Here is a 17,938-nt window from a genome sequence, read left to right as displayed (position 1 = left end):
TAATTAATAAACACTTGACGATGAGATATGAAAGAAAAATGATAAAACAAAATATTAGGAGTAAAACAAACTTAGAGGTAAAATTATTTTCAAACAATACGTATTGTTACTTTTAGAAAGAATAAGAAAATAATATAATATGAATTGAAACTGATGAGTAATTCATATCTCATCACTTTTACAAATACTTTAATTAAAGAAAAATTTGCGTATCTTAACATATAAATTAAAATAAAATAATAAAAATATTTTTAATTAAATATTAATTAAAAACGTGTAAGAGAAAAACATGAAAAAATATACAGAGATTTGTATGACAAAGGCTGACCAATTCAAATCTGTTTTGAATGGCAACGCGTTTTCCAAACTTTCCATTTTGGTCAAAAGTGGGATCCACACCTTGTGGAAATATTAGCATAAACATTTTTCATAGTTGAAAATACTCCGAGTCAGTTTGGTACTAGGGATAAGAGATAATTAATTTTGAAAATAATTTAATATGAATTTATTTATATTTGATTAAAATAAAATTGTGTAATAATTTATCTTAGAACTAGTTATTTGAGATTGTAATATTATTTTTATTTAATATTAAGAATAAAATAATAATTTTAAAAAATTAATTTCAGAATAACTTGTCGACTACCGTAGTGTTTGTGTCTCTATCTCTGTCAGTCAAACAAACTATTTTGGAAGGAAAAAAAATGCAAAATTTCCACAACGTTTTCCCCACGATTGGCTTTCATTTTCAAAGACAATTTATATATTTGTATAAAAAGAACCATGAAAGTTAATTTTTCCTATTTTATCAACTTTTTAATATAATTTTTAATTTTAACAGTTTATATAATATATTTAAAAACTACGCAATTAAAGAATATTTTGAATACTTACAAGTTATATATCTTTAATTTAATTATATTTTTCTTACTTTTTAAAATTATTAATCAAATTAAAATCAAACAAATTAATTAAAACCGAGGGAATAAACAAAGGAATGTGGACACTCGTAAGTGTGACTATAATTTTTCTCTTATGCAGCTATTTTCAATCCTCTTTTTTTTTTAAAAAAAAGTTCTGTCCATTAAGAAAAAAAGACAACAAAAATTAAGGTTGTAACCTTCCCCTCCCCTTCCCCCATACACCTCTCATAGTTATTTTTTTAATATGATATTCGATATTTTTATTGAAGTTTGATTATTTTAAATTAGTGTTGTGTTGGATTTATTCGAGGGAGTATTTTATATTAAAAACTTTATATATTCATGATTCGAACTTAAAACTCTGATTTAGAAAATTACAGTTTCACTATATCACATTCTTTGGTGATATACCCACACACAACCTCACTAGCCGATATGATCATGACTCGAACTCAAAAACTTTAATTAAGAAAAAAACAATCTCTCCGCATCACATTCTTTGGTGCTACACCCACACACACACAACCTCACTAGTCTAGTCTACTTTTTTTGTTTTTCATACTAAAAAATAGTGAAGTCCAGTCAACCCCCCCACCTACCCCACCCCACCCCCTCACAACCAAGTGCCCAACAAAATTTCCTTTTTTTCTCCATTCTTTTCTCTATGCATATGAAACACAACATTTGTTCCTTTGTTCCCTCCCCTTAGCTCAGAGAGTATATGCAAATCTTGTACATAGATTTTCTTGAAGTTTTCAGCTTTCTGACTGTCAAAGCAAAAAACAAAAAAAAAAATGAACTTAAGGTATGCTCCCCATATAGTTATTACTATATTCTTGTCTTTTTCTCTTCAAATTGTGTTTTCCCAATTGCCCCCAAATCAAATTAGTGTCATGAGAAGTGTCTATGATCTGTTTCAAAATGATACTGGTGCTTCTTTTGTATGGAATGGAACTGATAAAGCTTCAACCCCATGTTCTTGGAAAGGGGTTTCTTGCAATTCTGATAATTCTTCCCTTACCAAAGTCACCTTTTCATTGTTCTCTATTTCTAGCTCTGAATTCTTGCCTTTTATTTGTCAAATTGATACTTTGGAGTCTATTGATGTTTCCCAAAACTTTTTGAGCTCTATCCCAAATGAGTTCATCACTGTTTGTGGGGGAATTAGTGGGTTGAAATTTTTGAACTTTAGTGGGAATAAATTGGAGGGTTTTTTGCCTACTTTCACTGGTTTTGGAAAGTTGGAGTCTTTGGACTTTTCTTACAATAAGATGAATGGGAAAGTTGACTTGCAGTTGGATGGATTAGACTCACTCAAGAGTTTGAACCTCAGCACTAACCAATTTTCTGGTTCAGTTCCTACCAGTCTTGGAAAATTTAATCTTCTGGAGGAGCTTCATCTTTCTGCAAATTCTTTTGAAGGTGAATTCCCCACTCAAATTGTGAATTTTGGCAACTTAACTTTGATTGACCTATCTCTAAACATCCTATCTGGTGTAATTCCTGATAGATTAGGTGAACTTTCAAAATTGCAAGTCTTGATTTTGTCAATCAATAGATTGAGTGGCACAATCCCACAATCCCTTGGGAATATCACAACGCTGACGCGTTTTGCTGCGAATCAGAATTCTTTTGTTGGAAATATACCCTTTGGTATAACCACATATCTGAGGAATTTGGACCTCAGTTTTAACACATTAAATGGTACAATTCCTCAGGACCTCTTATTCCCAATAAACTTGCAGTTTGTTGATCTCACTTCCAATAAGTTAGAGGGGCCTGTTCCTTCAAACATGTCGATAAATTTGATCAGGTTGAGATTGGGGCAAAATGCTTTGAATGGATCATTTCCATCTGCTTCCTTTGAAAGCCTTCAAAGTTTGACCTACTTGGAACTGGACAACAACCAGTTAACTGGACCAATTCCTTCTGAATTGGGGAAGTGCCAAAAGTTGGCCCTTTTGAACTTAGCCCAGAATAAGCTGAGTGGTGTTATTCCTGTTGAGTTGGGTGATATTTCTAATCTTCAGGTACTGAGTCTTCAGTCCAATAACCTAGTTGGAGAAATTCCAAGTAACATTTCACAGTTGAACAGATTGCAGAGGCTCAATTTCAGCTGGAATTTATTGACTGGTTCCATTCCAAGTTCGTTATCAAGTTTGAGAAATCTCACAAACTTGAATTTGCAGGCGAATAATCTAAGTGGTCGAATTCCGGTTGACATTAGTAACTTAAATGTGCTGTTAGAACTCCAACTTGGAGGGAACCAACTCGGTGGCCCTATTCCTGATATGCCTTTGAGTTTACAGATTGCTTTGAATCTGAGTCACAATCTTTTTCAAGGACCTATACCAAGTAGTTTTTCGAGATTGACTTCATTGGAAGTTTTGGATCTCTCTTACAACAGGTTCTCGGGTCAGATTCCAGACTACCTGACGGGAATGAGAGGCTTGACTAGGTTGGTGCTTTCAAACAATCAACTGTCTGGAGTTGTTCCAAAGTTTGAAAGCTTTGTCAGTGTTGAGACAGGTGGAAATGGGGATCTGATCTATCCTTCCGCAGTTGCTCCACCACAAGCTGCTGCAAAAAAGAGAAAATCAATAGTTGTTGCAGTTGTTGTCCCAATTGCATGTGTAGCAACAATTGCTGTTTTCGTGGTGATTGCTATTTCAATCTCTAGAAGATATTACAGGATCAATGATGAACATTTTCACTCAGGATTAGAAATTTCTCAATCCCCTGTCGTTCAGGGAAAGGTTTTAACTGCAAACAGCATTCACAAGTCAAATATAGACTTCACAAAGGCCATGGTAGCAGTGTCTGAGCCCTCAAATGTTGTGTTCAAGACAAGATTTTCAACCTACTATAAAGCTGTTATGCCGTCGGGTACAACCTATTTTGTCAAGAAGCTTAATTGGAGTGACAAAATATTTCAGTTGGGAAGCCATGAACTATTTGGGGAAGAGCTAAAAAATATTGGAAAGCTGAATAATTCAAATGTCATGATTCCACTAGGCTATCTTTTGGCTGCTGATAGTGCTTATCTCTTCTATGAATTTGCCCCCATTGGCTCGTTATATGATGTTCTTCGTGGTAGCTTGGGCTACTCGTTAGATTGGGCAAGTCGCTACAGCATAGCTATTGGAGTAGCTCAGGGTTTAGCTTTTCTTCATGGATGTGAAAAGGGTCCAATCCTCCTCCTCGACCTTTCCAGCAAGAGCATTCTCTTGAAGTCCCAGAATGAGGCTCAGATAGGAGACATTGAACTCTACAAGGTGATGGATCCTTCGAAGAGCACAGGCAGCTTTTCTGCTGTTGCTGGTTCTGTCGGTTATATTCCTCCAGGTAATGAACTATTACTTGGTTAATGGTTAAAGTTTAAGATCCTTCAACATTGATTTATACTCCTTAAGGGTAATGTGACGTTTTTTGTCCTAACTGTCGTACCATGCTTTAAACTCATCTTTTTGTGTTTAATCTTCATATTGTTATTGTTGTTTTCAAACTTAAGACTTCATTATATCCTCCCACCATGAAACGGTGTTGAACTGTCTTTCGATGTCTAAAGTGAAACAGTGTGTCAGTATAGCTTAGAGAGGGTGGGGTGGATTAAAATGTAACATGAGAAGCCTCAAAGTTGAGCATATATTTAGTGATGCATTTCCTTTTTGTGTTACAGAATATGCATACACAATGAGAGTCACAATGGCTGGAAATGTATATAGCTTTGGGGTTGTCCTACTGGAATTGTTGACAGGAAGGCCTGCAGTTAGTCAGGGAACCGAGTTAGCCAAGTCTGTGCTGAGCAACTCTGAGAAGCACAGCAAGTGGGATCACATTCTGGATTCTAGCATTTCTAAGACATCGCTCAACGTTAGGAGCCAGATGTTAGCAGTCCTCAAATTGGCTCTAGCTTGTGTCAGTGTATCACCAGAAGGCCGGCCAAAGATGAAGAGTGTGCTTCGAGTGCTTCTCCATGCAAGGTAATCAGACGTCAAAGGAAAGTTAAGGAGAAAACTGCCAAGGTGGTTTTCTTCTTTTTCTTTTGGGGAGGAGCTGCAAGTGGTGAAGGTGTTGTGAGCTATGCAGAATATGCCAGTTTTGCCAGTTTATACATATTATATTAATGTAAACATATAGATATATGATGATAGTAGTTACATAACTTTGAATATGATGTTAGTTCTCAGTGTAACATAGTCCATTTTTCTTGTTCATGTGTAATATATATAATATATAAAAGGTTTTTGGGAATGAATCCAATTTGTATAACAGAACTTTTTTAAAAGATCCCCTTGGTATACCAAATCCCTTACATTTTCATTTTTAAAGATAAACTAAATAGGCGTTTGAACATGCGATTTGAAATCTCAACGTTTGGACATGTGATTTATGATCATAATTTTAAATTTCTAATCTTTCAAAAAGCAGAATTTGGGATTCCAAATTATGATTTCTAGCGGAATTTCAAATTATGGGATAATAAATGGTGTGTAGTTAAGTAATTTTTCCTTAAAAAAATGTAAAACTTTGATCCCATTGACCGACTATTTTAAATTTTGCACAAAAACTCATGGTCGACGTGAAAGGATTATATTAAAATTAGTTAGTTATTACTATTGTTGACTAATTGATCTTAATAAAATTATGTGTATTAAGAAACTTGTAATTGTAAGCATTAATTTATAAATGAAACATAAAGATGTGTGATTTATAAAAATGTAGCACACTAGAATATTTTGAAATCGTGCTTATGAATTGTAGTGTGTTTATTTGGTAAGATGGTATAAAAATTGAAAAAAAATTATACTTATCACGACATTTCTGGGGTTTTCATGTTTATAAGAAAAAACACAAAAGGAAGGTGCTGACACAGCCCTTGTCTTAGGTGTTTTTCTTGTGGAACATCATATTAAATGGCATATTGAAGCATTAAACTGGAAAGAAGTAATTTTGTAATGGCAATAGTGAACTGCAGATACAACTGAAATTGCAGAACACTCTTAAATATAGAATCAATAGAAAGTTTTGCAACATTCTTTGCAACAATATTTGAATGATGAAGCAACAAAGAGCTCATCTTGAGGCCATAATTTATGGCAGCCATGAAAAATGTCCTCATGAGTTTACACTTCAATAAAAAGAAAAGATTAACCACGCGAAAAAATGACCTCTAACCATCCATTTCCATTCATCTTCTGAATTGTGACTAAGATGATGCTTCAGATGTTATAGCATATCGTTTTCTGTCCACTCCATGAAGCTCCTGGCTGAAACTCGAGCAAATTACACTACAAAACATCTAATCTCCCACAATGAGGACAAGAGCCTAAAGAGTAAGGTCTTTAGGATCCTCAATTATCTGTGCTAAGGTTTGCAGGAAAGCCGCCAAATCAGCACCATATATTACCCGATGATCAGCAGTGACATTGACCTGAAATATTTTAACAATTTATAGCTTAAGTATTTGATAATTGCATAATCCTAAACGTTTATTTGAGAAAAAGAACTAGCATGCCAAAAGCAAACATAAATCATCATTCTACCTGCATTTGATTTTTCATGCCAATTTGACCATCTTTGGTGCCAACAAGTGTGGGCTGAGATGCTCCTACAGCCATGATTGCACCCTAGACAAGAGTTGAACCAATGTGAGAAACAATACCAGAAGTATTCACATATCAGGCAGGAGGCAATATAGCAAACACATGAGTATCTACGACTGGGACTTACAGTTCCTGGCGGTAAGATGGCATCAAAACGGTCAACGCCAAACATCCCAAGGTTGGATAGAGTAAAAGTGCCTGCAGTACAAATCCCAACAGCCAAAACAATCAAACTCCTAAACAACATATGAACAACAAGAACCTTGGACATACAAAAGCAGAGAAGTCAGCTGGATACAAGAAATGAGCTTAAATGAAGAAGTAGGGATTCATATAGCCGACCCCAACTTGTTAGGGACTAAGGTATAGTTGTTGTTGTACTGTAAAAGAAAAGTCGCTAAACACAGCTAGCTTAACTAATCTCCCTCCATGGAGACAAGAAATTCTATTCCCTTTCTCATATTTTGATATTTGGTCAATAGGCATCTTTGATCAAGTACATCCAAAGTTCAAACTAATCACTATTTCAGTGAAGAAAAATCATGCCAAATTACAACAAACTGGCATAATCTCTACTTGCAAGAGGAGATAATGTACATGCTTCCAGCATAAATGCATGAAAACAGCTGCGTAATCATTTGTGGGCTATAACATCAATGGCTCTAAATATTTAGGCGATTTTGTCTATAAGATTACTGTTGATACACAGAAAACAATAGGAGACCATAGAAAAAGTGCAAAGGCATTAAAGTAAAATATCTACTTCACCAACAACAGAAAATAGACATAAAAAATAAACAAAATGGAAATCAAGCAATCTGAAGATGAGAACATGCCCTAGAAGAAGGGATATCAATAGTGTTACAGGGACCAGAAGACATATAACCCCCTGTTCTGCAGATTTCCACCTTCCTTGGCAGTTCAAGTGGCCCCACAAGGGGTGAATGTAGACTGTCGTACTGGAATGATAAAAATTACGGAAAAGGGTCAAAAACGCCTGCCATTTAAATTAATCCTAACAAATTCTATAGCATCAATTCCGTTTCGGTCTTGACTCTTGAGAATCTTGAAAATTGCATAATACTTCTTGAGTGCTTCCTTTACATTTTCCCAATAAGGATAATTAGAAGTATAATCCCAACTCCCTGCTTCTTTGGTCATATCTCCTCTGGAATGCACTTGGTCATTATCCTCTGATCTTAAAATATTCTTCTTCCATAACCAAGATTGACCTTGTGGTATCAGAGCCAAACCCCTTAGTTTGGAGGAAGAGGTTGTTTGTAAGATCATGTCGGAAACATCTTCATCTTCCAACCTTGTTCATTTTCAATATTGTTCATTTTCGTGTAAATATTGATGTCTTCTACTCTTTCAAAAAAATATTACTTGTATGAAATTGATGTCCTACCAAGAGCAAAAAGTATCATCCATGTCCTCTTATATTCCTTATTCTGCTTTTGCCAAGAAGTAACTATCCCCATGGATCCATATTCGTTCCTTGGTCCAATCCAGGGCTATAGGAGTAAGAGATTATGTTGTTGCTTCAGAACTCAATGAACATTCTACTCTTACAACTCCATGAGAACAATTCATCACCTTGCAAATTCTGAATGATTTTCCTAGAAAATGGAAAATTCATGGTTTACTCATATCCAGTTTGGACTTTGGAGTAAAACCTACCCTCCCTAGACCCCACTTGTGGGATTACATTGGGTATGTTGTTGTTGTTAGCTTCCAGAATTACCTTATCCTATATCATAGGAGAGAAAGAAATATGGCCCAATGAAGAGTACTCCGAAGCTCTGAAAATAATTTTCCCACAAAACAAGTGTATCCCAAAGGAGATAATGTAAACGAAGTACTGAAGGAGTAATATGCAATTTTACCAGGTTCCGAAGACCCAAAATGAAATTGTTCCAGCAGAATTTGCTAGGATTAATTTAAATGACCCAGCCAATGCTTCACCAAAAGAAGAAAAAGGAAAAAAAGCTAGTGATATGGAAAAAGAATGACCTCATCGCAAAAGATATTTCATAAGGGCAGCTTAAAGTAGATTGAAAAATAAAGCAAGGTTTGAAGACAAGCATGATGAAGAATGGTGGACTAAGGAAAATGTCACTAGTCATTAAACCTTCAAGCCATTTTATATCACCATAATTTCCAATTAAAATCCAAATCCCTATATCACCATAATTTCCAATAAAAATCCAAATCCCATCTTTCAAGACCACCATTTTTTGTTTAGTCGTGTCTTGTCTCCATGTTTTTCCACTATCTTTTGTCTAGCCATATCTTGTTGTAAAATCTCACTATCGCATGCATGCAAAACATTATTTATGGGCTCCTTACCATAATAGACAATTATCCCATGCCACCATAAAAACTCCATCATCCCAAGCCATGCAAATCACTGTTGATGGGTTCAATTCCAAAAAGAACGATTACCCCGTCTCTTTATATAACATTCCATTATCTCGTGCCATGCAGATCATTATTCAATGGTCCTTTTGCCATAACATCCAATTATCACATGTCTTGTTTGACGTGCTTAATAACTCTATCCTACGATTTATTCTCTAGTTCATGAAACAATCCCTATCACTTCCTATGTCTTGCCCATTACCTATTAAGTCTCTACAATGTCAGAGATTCCTCACTATTACTTTTCAAGCATTAAGTTTTTATGTCTTTTATGTGTATAAGACTACTATTCATGTTATTTGAATTCCACTTGTACTATATATGTTCAATAAGTGAAGTACTAATTTTCTATCTCTTGTATAAAGAGCCTTTGTAGTAAAAACATCTTATAACCTTTGCAAAAATTATGGTATAATAAAATGTCTTCATCTAGCTAAATTCTCCCTCGATTTTTCCTTTAATATATGGGTGATTGATCCTTACATGAGTGTAGGGTGTTAAATGCTTTTAGTAGTTGTTTCTACTATAGTGCATAAGCTGAATTAACGCTAGGCCCAATAATTTGTTGGCAAAGGGTGCCTTTGTGAGCTAGGCTAGCAACCCCCTTGTAGGAGGATTTTTGCTGCCATAATGAATTCTCTACTATAATGTTTATCATTCTATGATTCCCGTTATTACAAGGCCTTGCGGAAACACTGGAGTAACATTTCAATTCAGAATGTAATAGTGTATGGTGGTTCAAAGATCCATTCACAGGTCACTATCCATAGGACATTAAATGTTCTTGTCAAGAATGTCTTGAAAATCCGACTGAAGAAAATGATGAGCATTCGGAATGGAGAGAAAAGAAAAGAAAATCCAACAAGGTCATGTAGTATGCTTCATCATCTTACCCTACTCATTTTTAAGGTTAAAGTTGAAAATTTTGAGTTTGACTTTAAAGAAACTTGAAAGGTTTAACCTCATTCAATCGTTTCACCTCCTTTCCCTTTCAATTGCCTGCAACATTCTCAACCTCAGAAAATGTCCAGAAAGTTGGATAAAAAAAACACTGCTGTTTTGAGGACATTATTTGAGATTGCTATGCTATTTTATATTTTGAGAATAGTAACTGTGAGATTGCTATGCATATCTCACTAATATAGATATGGTCCTAATTAGAAGTGACTTGCTTAGCTTGAGCATTAAACAAAAATACAGGAACATAAGCATCCCAACCTATCAAGTTGCCAGTTAGTAATATCTTGCAAAGTAGAATGCTCAACTCTCTGCCCAACCCCAACTAAAACCCAGGAAAAATAAAAACAGAAAGGACAGATTTTCACTGGAAGTAGGAGTCGATACCTTACAAAAGAAACAAACCAACTATTCCAATGAATAAAAAGTACTCCCTCCATTCTAAAGTTATGTCCTCGTTTGTGATATACCAAGAATGACATATATTGTTCTTTTAGTAACATTATTATACCACTTTCCAAAGTTTTTTTTGAACTTGACCACTTTCCAAAGTTTTAAGAATCCAAATTTGTTTAAATAATGGTCTTTTCTGTTATACTAAATAAGCGGTAGGATTTACTGTTTACTTTTCCTAATTTGTATACATATACTACTCATCCACCAGCTATTTCTAAGTTTAAATGGGTGAACAGGCGGCTATGTTAATTCTTCAATTTTCTTCGATTACTCATTATCCCAATTCTGGTAGTCCACAACAAGATTATTACGAGAAAAGTTAAAACCATGAGTTGTTTAGTATTTGTTGGGGAAAATGTGGTGTCTTTGTCTTTTGCAATTGTGTTCTAATCTATGTGATTGCGGTCGGCTAGATTAATCCTTCGTATACATTCTGCTCTCCCTTTCATTCCAATTCATTTTATTAAAAATAAAATAAATTAGCAATTGAGGCGTATACAAATAATAAGCAGGGATCCGTGAAACTCTTTGTGGGATATAAACGTTTAAAAGTTCTGATTTAACAAATAACAAAATATCACAACAAAAAGAAACAAACAAGCATTTTGAGAGGGAGAGAGGGTACTACACAATTTTATAGGTAAAGTAATTTCATTAATAATTTTATCAACATCTTAAATTTTGAATCCAATCAAACAGAATCACATAAAATCAAGATGGAGTAAATTTTCTTTTTATCTTCATCAGTCTCTCCAACAAGTGCTCATAACAACATTTACACATGCATCAGCACTAAGTAAAGAATAAATCTCTAACAACATGAGAACATCATATGATGCTAAACCATAAAGAAGGGGAATAACTTATTTGTAGCTGTGAAGCTATGCCCCCATGAAAATGAAGTGGAACAAAAACTCACTTTACTAGCAGTCTAGACTTGAGCCACTAAAAAAACAATTTGTAATATTTTAAGCAGTCATAAGTACCAAATTCTTGTTTTCTGAAGTTGGACCATAAAACTTCAAGAAACAAGTCCTAGCAACACCAACTACTGATTAAAAAAAAAGTAACCAACTATTTGTTCGATGTTGTAGCCTCAGTTCATAAGGTGGCTAAACCACCTGTAATGCATGAAACTGGATTAGCAGGAGTACCTCAATTTTCTCATTTGGAGTTTTGAAGGCAACTTGGCTCAAACATCAAACTATAATACCAGCCTTTAGATAATAAGTTACAAGTTCTCAAATTCAAGGTGAGGAGCATGCACATATGGAAGAGGAGCTTTGAAGAAACATTAAATGCTATCTCCAAATATATATCTCTTAGTAGCAGACCAACTCCTATCTCTTAATCAGTTCTAGGCATGTATCAGTCTACTGAGTGAGTGTGAGCCTTAGTCATATGGACTTCAGAAATAATTATGTAAGCTAATATCCAAGTTAAAGAATCTAGTTCAAGAAAACCATCCAATATAAAGACAGGCAGTTGCAGTTAACATTATGCAAAGTCACTGGCCAGTTGTGGAATTTGTTCCTGCGACTTAAAAACATCTCCTGGACATCAGGGACACAAGCGCAAAACACAGAAGTAACTGGAGAATTGTCCCTGCCACTATTTGGTGGACAATATGGAAAGAGAGGAACCTTAAGAGTTTTTGAGAATAGGGAGAGTAGTATGCAACAAGTCAAACTGAATTGCATTTTGACTCTCTGTTTTTTGTGTAATCAGATTTACTCTAATGATACTGTCTCTATCATTGATGTCTTAGACTCATTATAGGGATAGGTCAGTATTATCAGAGTTCCTTATGTAAATATGGTTTTCAAGAGGATGACCTATGTACTGTTCTACAGAAATAGAAACAATTACCATTTTCAAAAAAAATAAATATGATCAGCTGGTGATGGTATACGTGAACACCTCCATCAAATCAAAGACTGTTCACTCATCAAACGTAATAGCATACCTGTGGTGTATTCATGGGGTTGAAGTTGCTTAGCCCGGGCCTTATCAACCAACTCCTTCCATTTCCTTGACAATGAGTATAAATCAACCTGGAAGGAATATTTAATCAAATCAATCACCTCATGATAACCCGAGGAAGGTAGACCGTCTATATGTGAAACCAGAATATTAAAATATGATTTTCAAACTAACCTTGTCAGCATCCTGAAGTACAGGAGTAATCAAGCCACCATCTATGGCCACTGCAACAGCAATGTTAATACTACTGTTATATGTGAAACTCTTCCCATCTCTACAACTAGAGTTCACAACAGGATGTTTCACCAATGCAAGTGCTGTGGCTTTTGCCAACAATGCTGTCATTGTCACTCCTTTCGACTTGACCTACAAATTCACAAATACATTTAGGAACTGAATTATGAAACTGCTTATCTTAAAATTTACTAAAACATAGAAGATCCACTTCTGTTTGCCTATTCTCAGAGAATCTCATCCAAATGAAGAAAGTCTAGATATTGCAGTAAATACATTTCTCTACTGATTTTCAGCTATACCACTTCAGCTAGCATTTTCAGCTTATCTAAACTATGACATAGCATAAACTCCCCAGTTTATCCCAAAAAATCCAATCTTTCTACAACTAATCAAGGAAATAATACAAAGCAAAAAGCCATACCTTCTTGTAGAGAGCATCAAGGGCATTAGTAGTAATAGTATACCCCACTCTAAAAGTTGGAACAGCCAAACTCTCCACCATATTTCGACTCACCGCATTCTGCATTGTCGTAAATGGCACAGTCGTCCCCAATTCTACTGCTGGAGCCACTGGTGCACCACCACTTGGCTTCGCCGCTGCAGCAACACCAATAGGAGCAGAACCAGCTGCTGCTTCAACATCCTTTGCCACAATCCTCCCATTAGGCCCACTCCCCACCACTCCCCTCAAATCCAACCCCAATTCCTTAGCCAATTTCTTAGCATACGGTGAAGCCACCACTCTCTTCCCCCCTTCCGACGCCGGGTGAATAGACGACACCACTTTCACCGGCCCAGTATCAGAAGATGACGTAACCGTAACCGCAGCTGCTACCGTAGAAACCTCTTCGGTTACAGCTTCAGCAGCAGCCGGAGTAGAAGTAGAAGTGGGTGTCGGAGTTTTCGATTTGGCAAGTGAAATTTCATCTTCAGATTCAGCAAGAAGAGCAATTGGAGAACCAACAGGTGCAGAACTACCTTCAGGTACAATAATACTAGCAAGATACCCATCATAAAAAGATTCAACATCCATATCAGCTTTATCCGATTCAACAACAACAACTGATTCACCTTTAGCTAGTTTATCACCTTCAGTTTTCATCCAACTGATAATCTTGCCTTCAGTCATAGTAGAACTAAGTGCCGGCATGAAAATCTCACGGATCTTCGATTCTACAACATGGGTTCTCCGTAAATGGGCCGTCGGAAACACAGAACGGCGGCGGAGGGTGGTGGGTGTGGTGGGGATGAAGGTGGATTGAAGAAGATGAGACATTTTTTAGAACAAATCAAGAAAAAATGAATGATTCTAGAAATGGAGAAAAGAAAAGCGTAGGTTTGTGTGTTTTTTATGGAAATGGATTTCTCGAATGCATCGAAAGAGAAAGAGGGCGGAGAATTCAACTACATTACCGGTGTATTTTGGTGATCAATTTTTGGTTGTTTTGACACTATGGAAGTGGGAAGTATAAATTTGGTACCCAAACTAGTGTTTTTTATCCTAACATAACAAAACTTTTTTTTTCATTCAGAGTTTGGAATCTCATTAAGGGTTGTTCAAAATTAAATCGAAATTGATATGTTTGAATAGAAAAAAAATATTAGTTATATCAATAATGGGTTACTGGATTAGCTGCTTAGGTAACGGTTTGACTTCTTTTATTATCGGATTATCGGTTCAGTTCTTTTAAATAATTATATTCATACTATTTAGTATATAAAGTCCTTGATTTAGAGTTTAGTTTAATATTTTTATTTTTGACTGTCTCAAACTCTTGATTATTCTACAATGTGAGTGTGTTTGCTTTTGAGCAAGATGCAATTTGTTTACTCATGTGCATGGTTCATTTGGTTTGTCATCTTGTTTCTAAGTGATTTTCAATTTAAAAAAAAAACTGAGTCAAATCTTAATGGTTAAATCAATAATCGAACTGATAACGATCAATAACAAATAAATCAATATCTTAATAGTTCTATAATTGTTTAGCATAGCTACAAACTGGTAATTGATAAGTTAAATCAATAAAGTTTAAAATCTAACCGAACCGATTGATACATAACCAAATAGAAAAATGTCATTTTTTGTGTTTTATTGTGAAATTGTAACAATGTGAGATTAACATTTTAGTTGACTAGTTATATTGTTAATCATTAATTGTTTAGTTTTTTTACTCATATTTCTTGTAGAGTTTTACTCAATATATTTGTATAGAATGGTAGAGATTTTAGATTGAAGTTGTATCGTCAAAGAAAAATCACCTATATATACATAATAAGAAACATATTTACAAAAAGTGACAAGAGTTTTATGTTTACTAAACATAGCATGAGTTTTCACAAAACATATCAGAATTTTCGCAATAAACTTGGAAAAAAAATCGCTCAACATTTCATGAATGATATCAGTAATATGTACATCTCGCTCAAGTCTTAGAAGTTCGAACACTTTTCGCGTATTAAACTGTATAGAATTGATATGAAATATGTATATCTCGCACAAAGCTTAAATTTTGGTCATCATTCATGCATAAGAACATATTAAATCAGTATGAAATATGTATATTAATGTATAAATTTTGTACTAAGTTCATGAGTTTTGGACTTCAAATACAATAACATTGTATACAACTTTCATACGATATTCATACAAAATTCATAGAATTACAACAACATACAAAATTTAAATTACAATTATCATATAACTTTAATACAATCTGAAATTTCACTTCGAAATTTGGAGGGGAAAAAATCACACTTCGAATCTCACTTAGAATTTCAATTCTTGTTCACAATTTCATGTATAAAATTGTAGAAAATATGTATATAACTGTGTAAAGTTTGTATAGATTTATTAAAATTTAATATAACTACGATATCATATACAATATTCATACAAGGGAAAAATGACAAATATACCCCTAAACTATCGTAAATGGTATGTCAATACCCTCCGTTATACTTTAAGGTTGTATATATCCTTACTGTGAATATTTCGAGTTGTGTATACCCTTGAGACTAACGGCTGGCAATTAATTAGCACTGTTTGAAGGAAATTATGGAAGATGAGTGTTTTAATTCGGGTTATGGATGAGTTAGGGAAGATGGATGGGTTTTTTTAATTTTCGGATAAAAATAATAAAAATTAGATAAATTATTGAGATGTAGCCATGTGTCCAGCCGTTAGGCTCAAGGGTATACACAATCCAAAATATTAACGGTAAGTATATATATACAACCTTAAAGTATAACGGAGTATAATGACATACCATTTGCAATAATTCGGAGGTATGGTTATCATTTTTCCCTTCATACAAATTTAATTCAACTACAATAATAACAAAACATAAAAAATAATACAATTTCTATACAAATTTAATACACTACAACTACAACAATAACATAAAATATAAAAAAAATGTATACAATTTTCATACAACTAAACATACAATAATAAATCACAACAATGAACGAAATTCTCAACAGAAGAATGGTATGAGTTGCGCTTGTGTCAAATAATATAGGGAAAATTAGCAAACTAGTCACAATTCCTAACATAATTAGTAAAAACATTTACACTTTAAAATAATTATTTAAAATGTCAAAATGTCAATAGTTTAAAAAATAATTTGTACAAATACTATTATTTGTCTTTCATTTTATTTCTCAAAAGTCAAAACAGTCCAACATGAAATACATCCACTACCCATTTACACTTTTTCCTAGGCTTTAATACCATTAAATTTATTTTCCATCTTTCATGTTTTCAAATTTCTTTTCTCTTTCATCAACTTTTCACTCTTCACCATTGTCTCCATCATTCACGTTTTCTCATTTTTTTTCTCTTTCATCAAATTTTCACAATTATTCTCTCCCTCATTGTTGCAGAAGAACTAATTATTCAAGTTCATACCAATTTGTTCAGATCTATCAATTAATTCAAGAAATCTCTCAATTGATAAAGATATTTTCGAAGTCATCATTTATTTTGCGAGATTTCATGAGATTTTGTTTTCAAAATTACAAATTATGTTGAATTTTGGATTGTATGTATTACGGATTTTTTGTCATTTTTTTCGATTTTTATGTGAGTTTGTTAATATACTCCTCAAATATTTATGCATTTTGGATTTTTAGTATTTTAAATACTATTGTTCGATTTTTTTGTGATTTTGTTTTCATATTTGAGATTTAGTAGATTGTAGTTTGTAGTAATCTACATTAGCATTCATACATAATATATTGTTTGATTTTTTTATATATTCACATTTAAGAATTTCGAATTTTGCTTATAGGGTTACTAATGCACAAGTGAATACAGATTCAGAGTTGGGCTTAGTGAAAAAAATCGGAAAAAAGGAACATAGCAGACGAAGAAGAAAGAGAGAGTCAGAGAAGAAGATTGTAAAATTGTATTCATACTAGAATAGTATTCATATTAATTTTTGTTTGTCAACTGTTTTTCTTTTACTGATCATTTGTATTTTTATTAGTTTGTAGTCATTCATATAGGTATGCCAAATGGATTTGTATTTCTTAAGCATAGATGTATCCTATTTTTTAACAGTCAATTTGTTTTTTTTAGAATATTGTATCCTTCCTCAATATATTGTATTACTTTCACTATGTATGTTATTTGTTTTCCAGAATCTTGTATCTCTATTTCTTTCATAGTCAATTTGTATTTTATTTTTTTAGAATATTATATCATTCCTCAACAGATTGTATTATTTCCACCATGTATGCTTTTTTTTCCAGAATCTTGTATGTTTTCATAAGTCATATTCATATGTAATGATTAGATTATATTGAGATACAATCAGTAATATTTTTGTAATACAAATAAAAGAAAAATATATATGGCAGTCATGTAATACAATTTTGATCACTGAAATACAATTTGTAGTTTTCACTATGAAAGTAAAAAAATCAATTTTAATTTGAATGGTAAAGTGAGCACATAAAATGTAAAAATTATTGGTATACAATTATAATGAAAATACAATAAAAAGGAAAGTTGATCCAATCGAATGAAAAAGGATTTTTTGTTGAAATTGTAACTGATGAGAATTTTAAGTGATATGTTCATGATTTTTCTAAAAATATTATCTCTCTTGATTTTCTCCTTTCTAAATAATTGTAATCTTGAAAATCAAACAAATAAAAATTACATAAATCAAATACATAACAAACTAAAATATTGACATTTTGAAAATTTTCCCAATGATATATTGTTGAATCAATTGAGACTTCAAAAATTTAAAGCCCAAAACTTGGCAATCTAATGCATAGGAAAATTCATGTTAGATTGCAATAATTTCGTCTAAAAATATTCTCTCTGTTCAATAATACTTGCTC

The 17,938-nt window shown here is 33.5% G+C and overlaps 2 protein-coding genes across 2 annotated transcripts; one reads left to right on the top strand and one right to left on the bottom strand.

Annotated features, from left to right (window-relative positions):
• Positions 1 to 1,669: 1,669 nt before the first annotated feature.
• Positions 1,670 to 5,181, top strand: LOC125809303 (leucine-rich repeat receptor-like tyrosine-protein kinase PXC3). Its single transcript, XM_049488962.1, has 2 exons — positions 1,670 to 4,268; positions 4,603 to 5,181. The coding sequence occupies exons 1-2, from the start codon at positions 1,718 to 1,720 to the stop codon at positions 4,908 to 4,910; spliced, it is 2,859 nt and encodes a 952-aa protein (XP_049344919.1). The 5' UTR covers positions 1,670 to 1,717; the 3' UTR covers positions 4,911 to 5,181.
• Positions 5,182 to 5,835: 654 nt separating this feature from the next.
• Positions 5,836 to 14,010, bottom strand: LOC125809313 (dihydrolipoyllysine-residue acetyltransferase component 5 of pyruvate dehydrogenase complex, chloroplastic). Its single transcript, XM_049488973.1, has 6 exons — positions 13,005 to 14,010; positions 12,521 to 12,712; positions 12,330 to 12,417; positions 6,657 to 6,727; positions 6,470 to 6,553; positions 5,836 to 6,357 (listed from the first exon to the last, which is right to left on the bottom strand). Exons 1-6 carry the CDS (start codon positions 13,857 to 13,859, stop codon positions 6,253 to 6,255), a joined length of 1,395 nt encoding a protein of 464 aa, XP_049344930.1. The 5' UTR covers positions 13,860 to 14,010; the 3' UTR covers positions 5,836 to 6,252.
• Positions 14,011 to 17,938: the final 3,928 nt, after the last annotated feature.

Source organism: Solanum verrucosum, unplaced genomic scaffold (assembly GCF_900185275.1).
Source record: "Solanum verrucosum unplaced genomic scaffold, falcon-dt-bn FXZP01000062.1, whole genome shotgun sequence".
Taxonomy (NCBI): Eukaryota; Viridiplantae; Streptophyta; class Magnoliopsida; order Solanales; family Solanaceae; genus Solanum; species Solanum verrucosum.
Note: the sequence above shows the minus strand (reverse complement) of the source record. Positions and strands in the feature narration are given on the sequence as shown.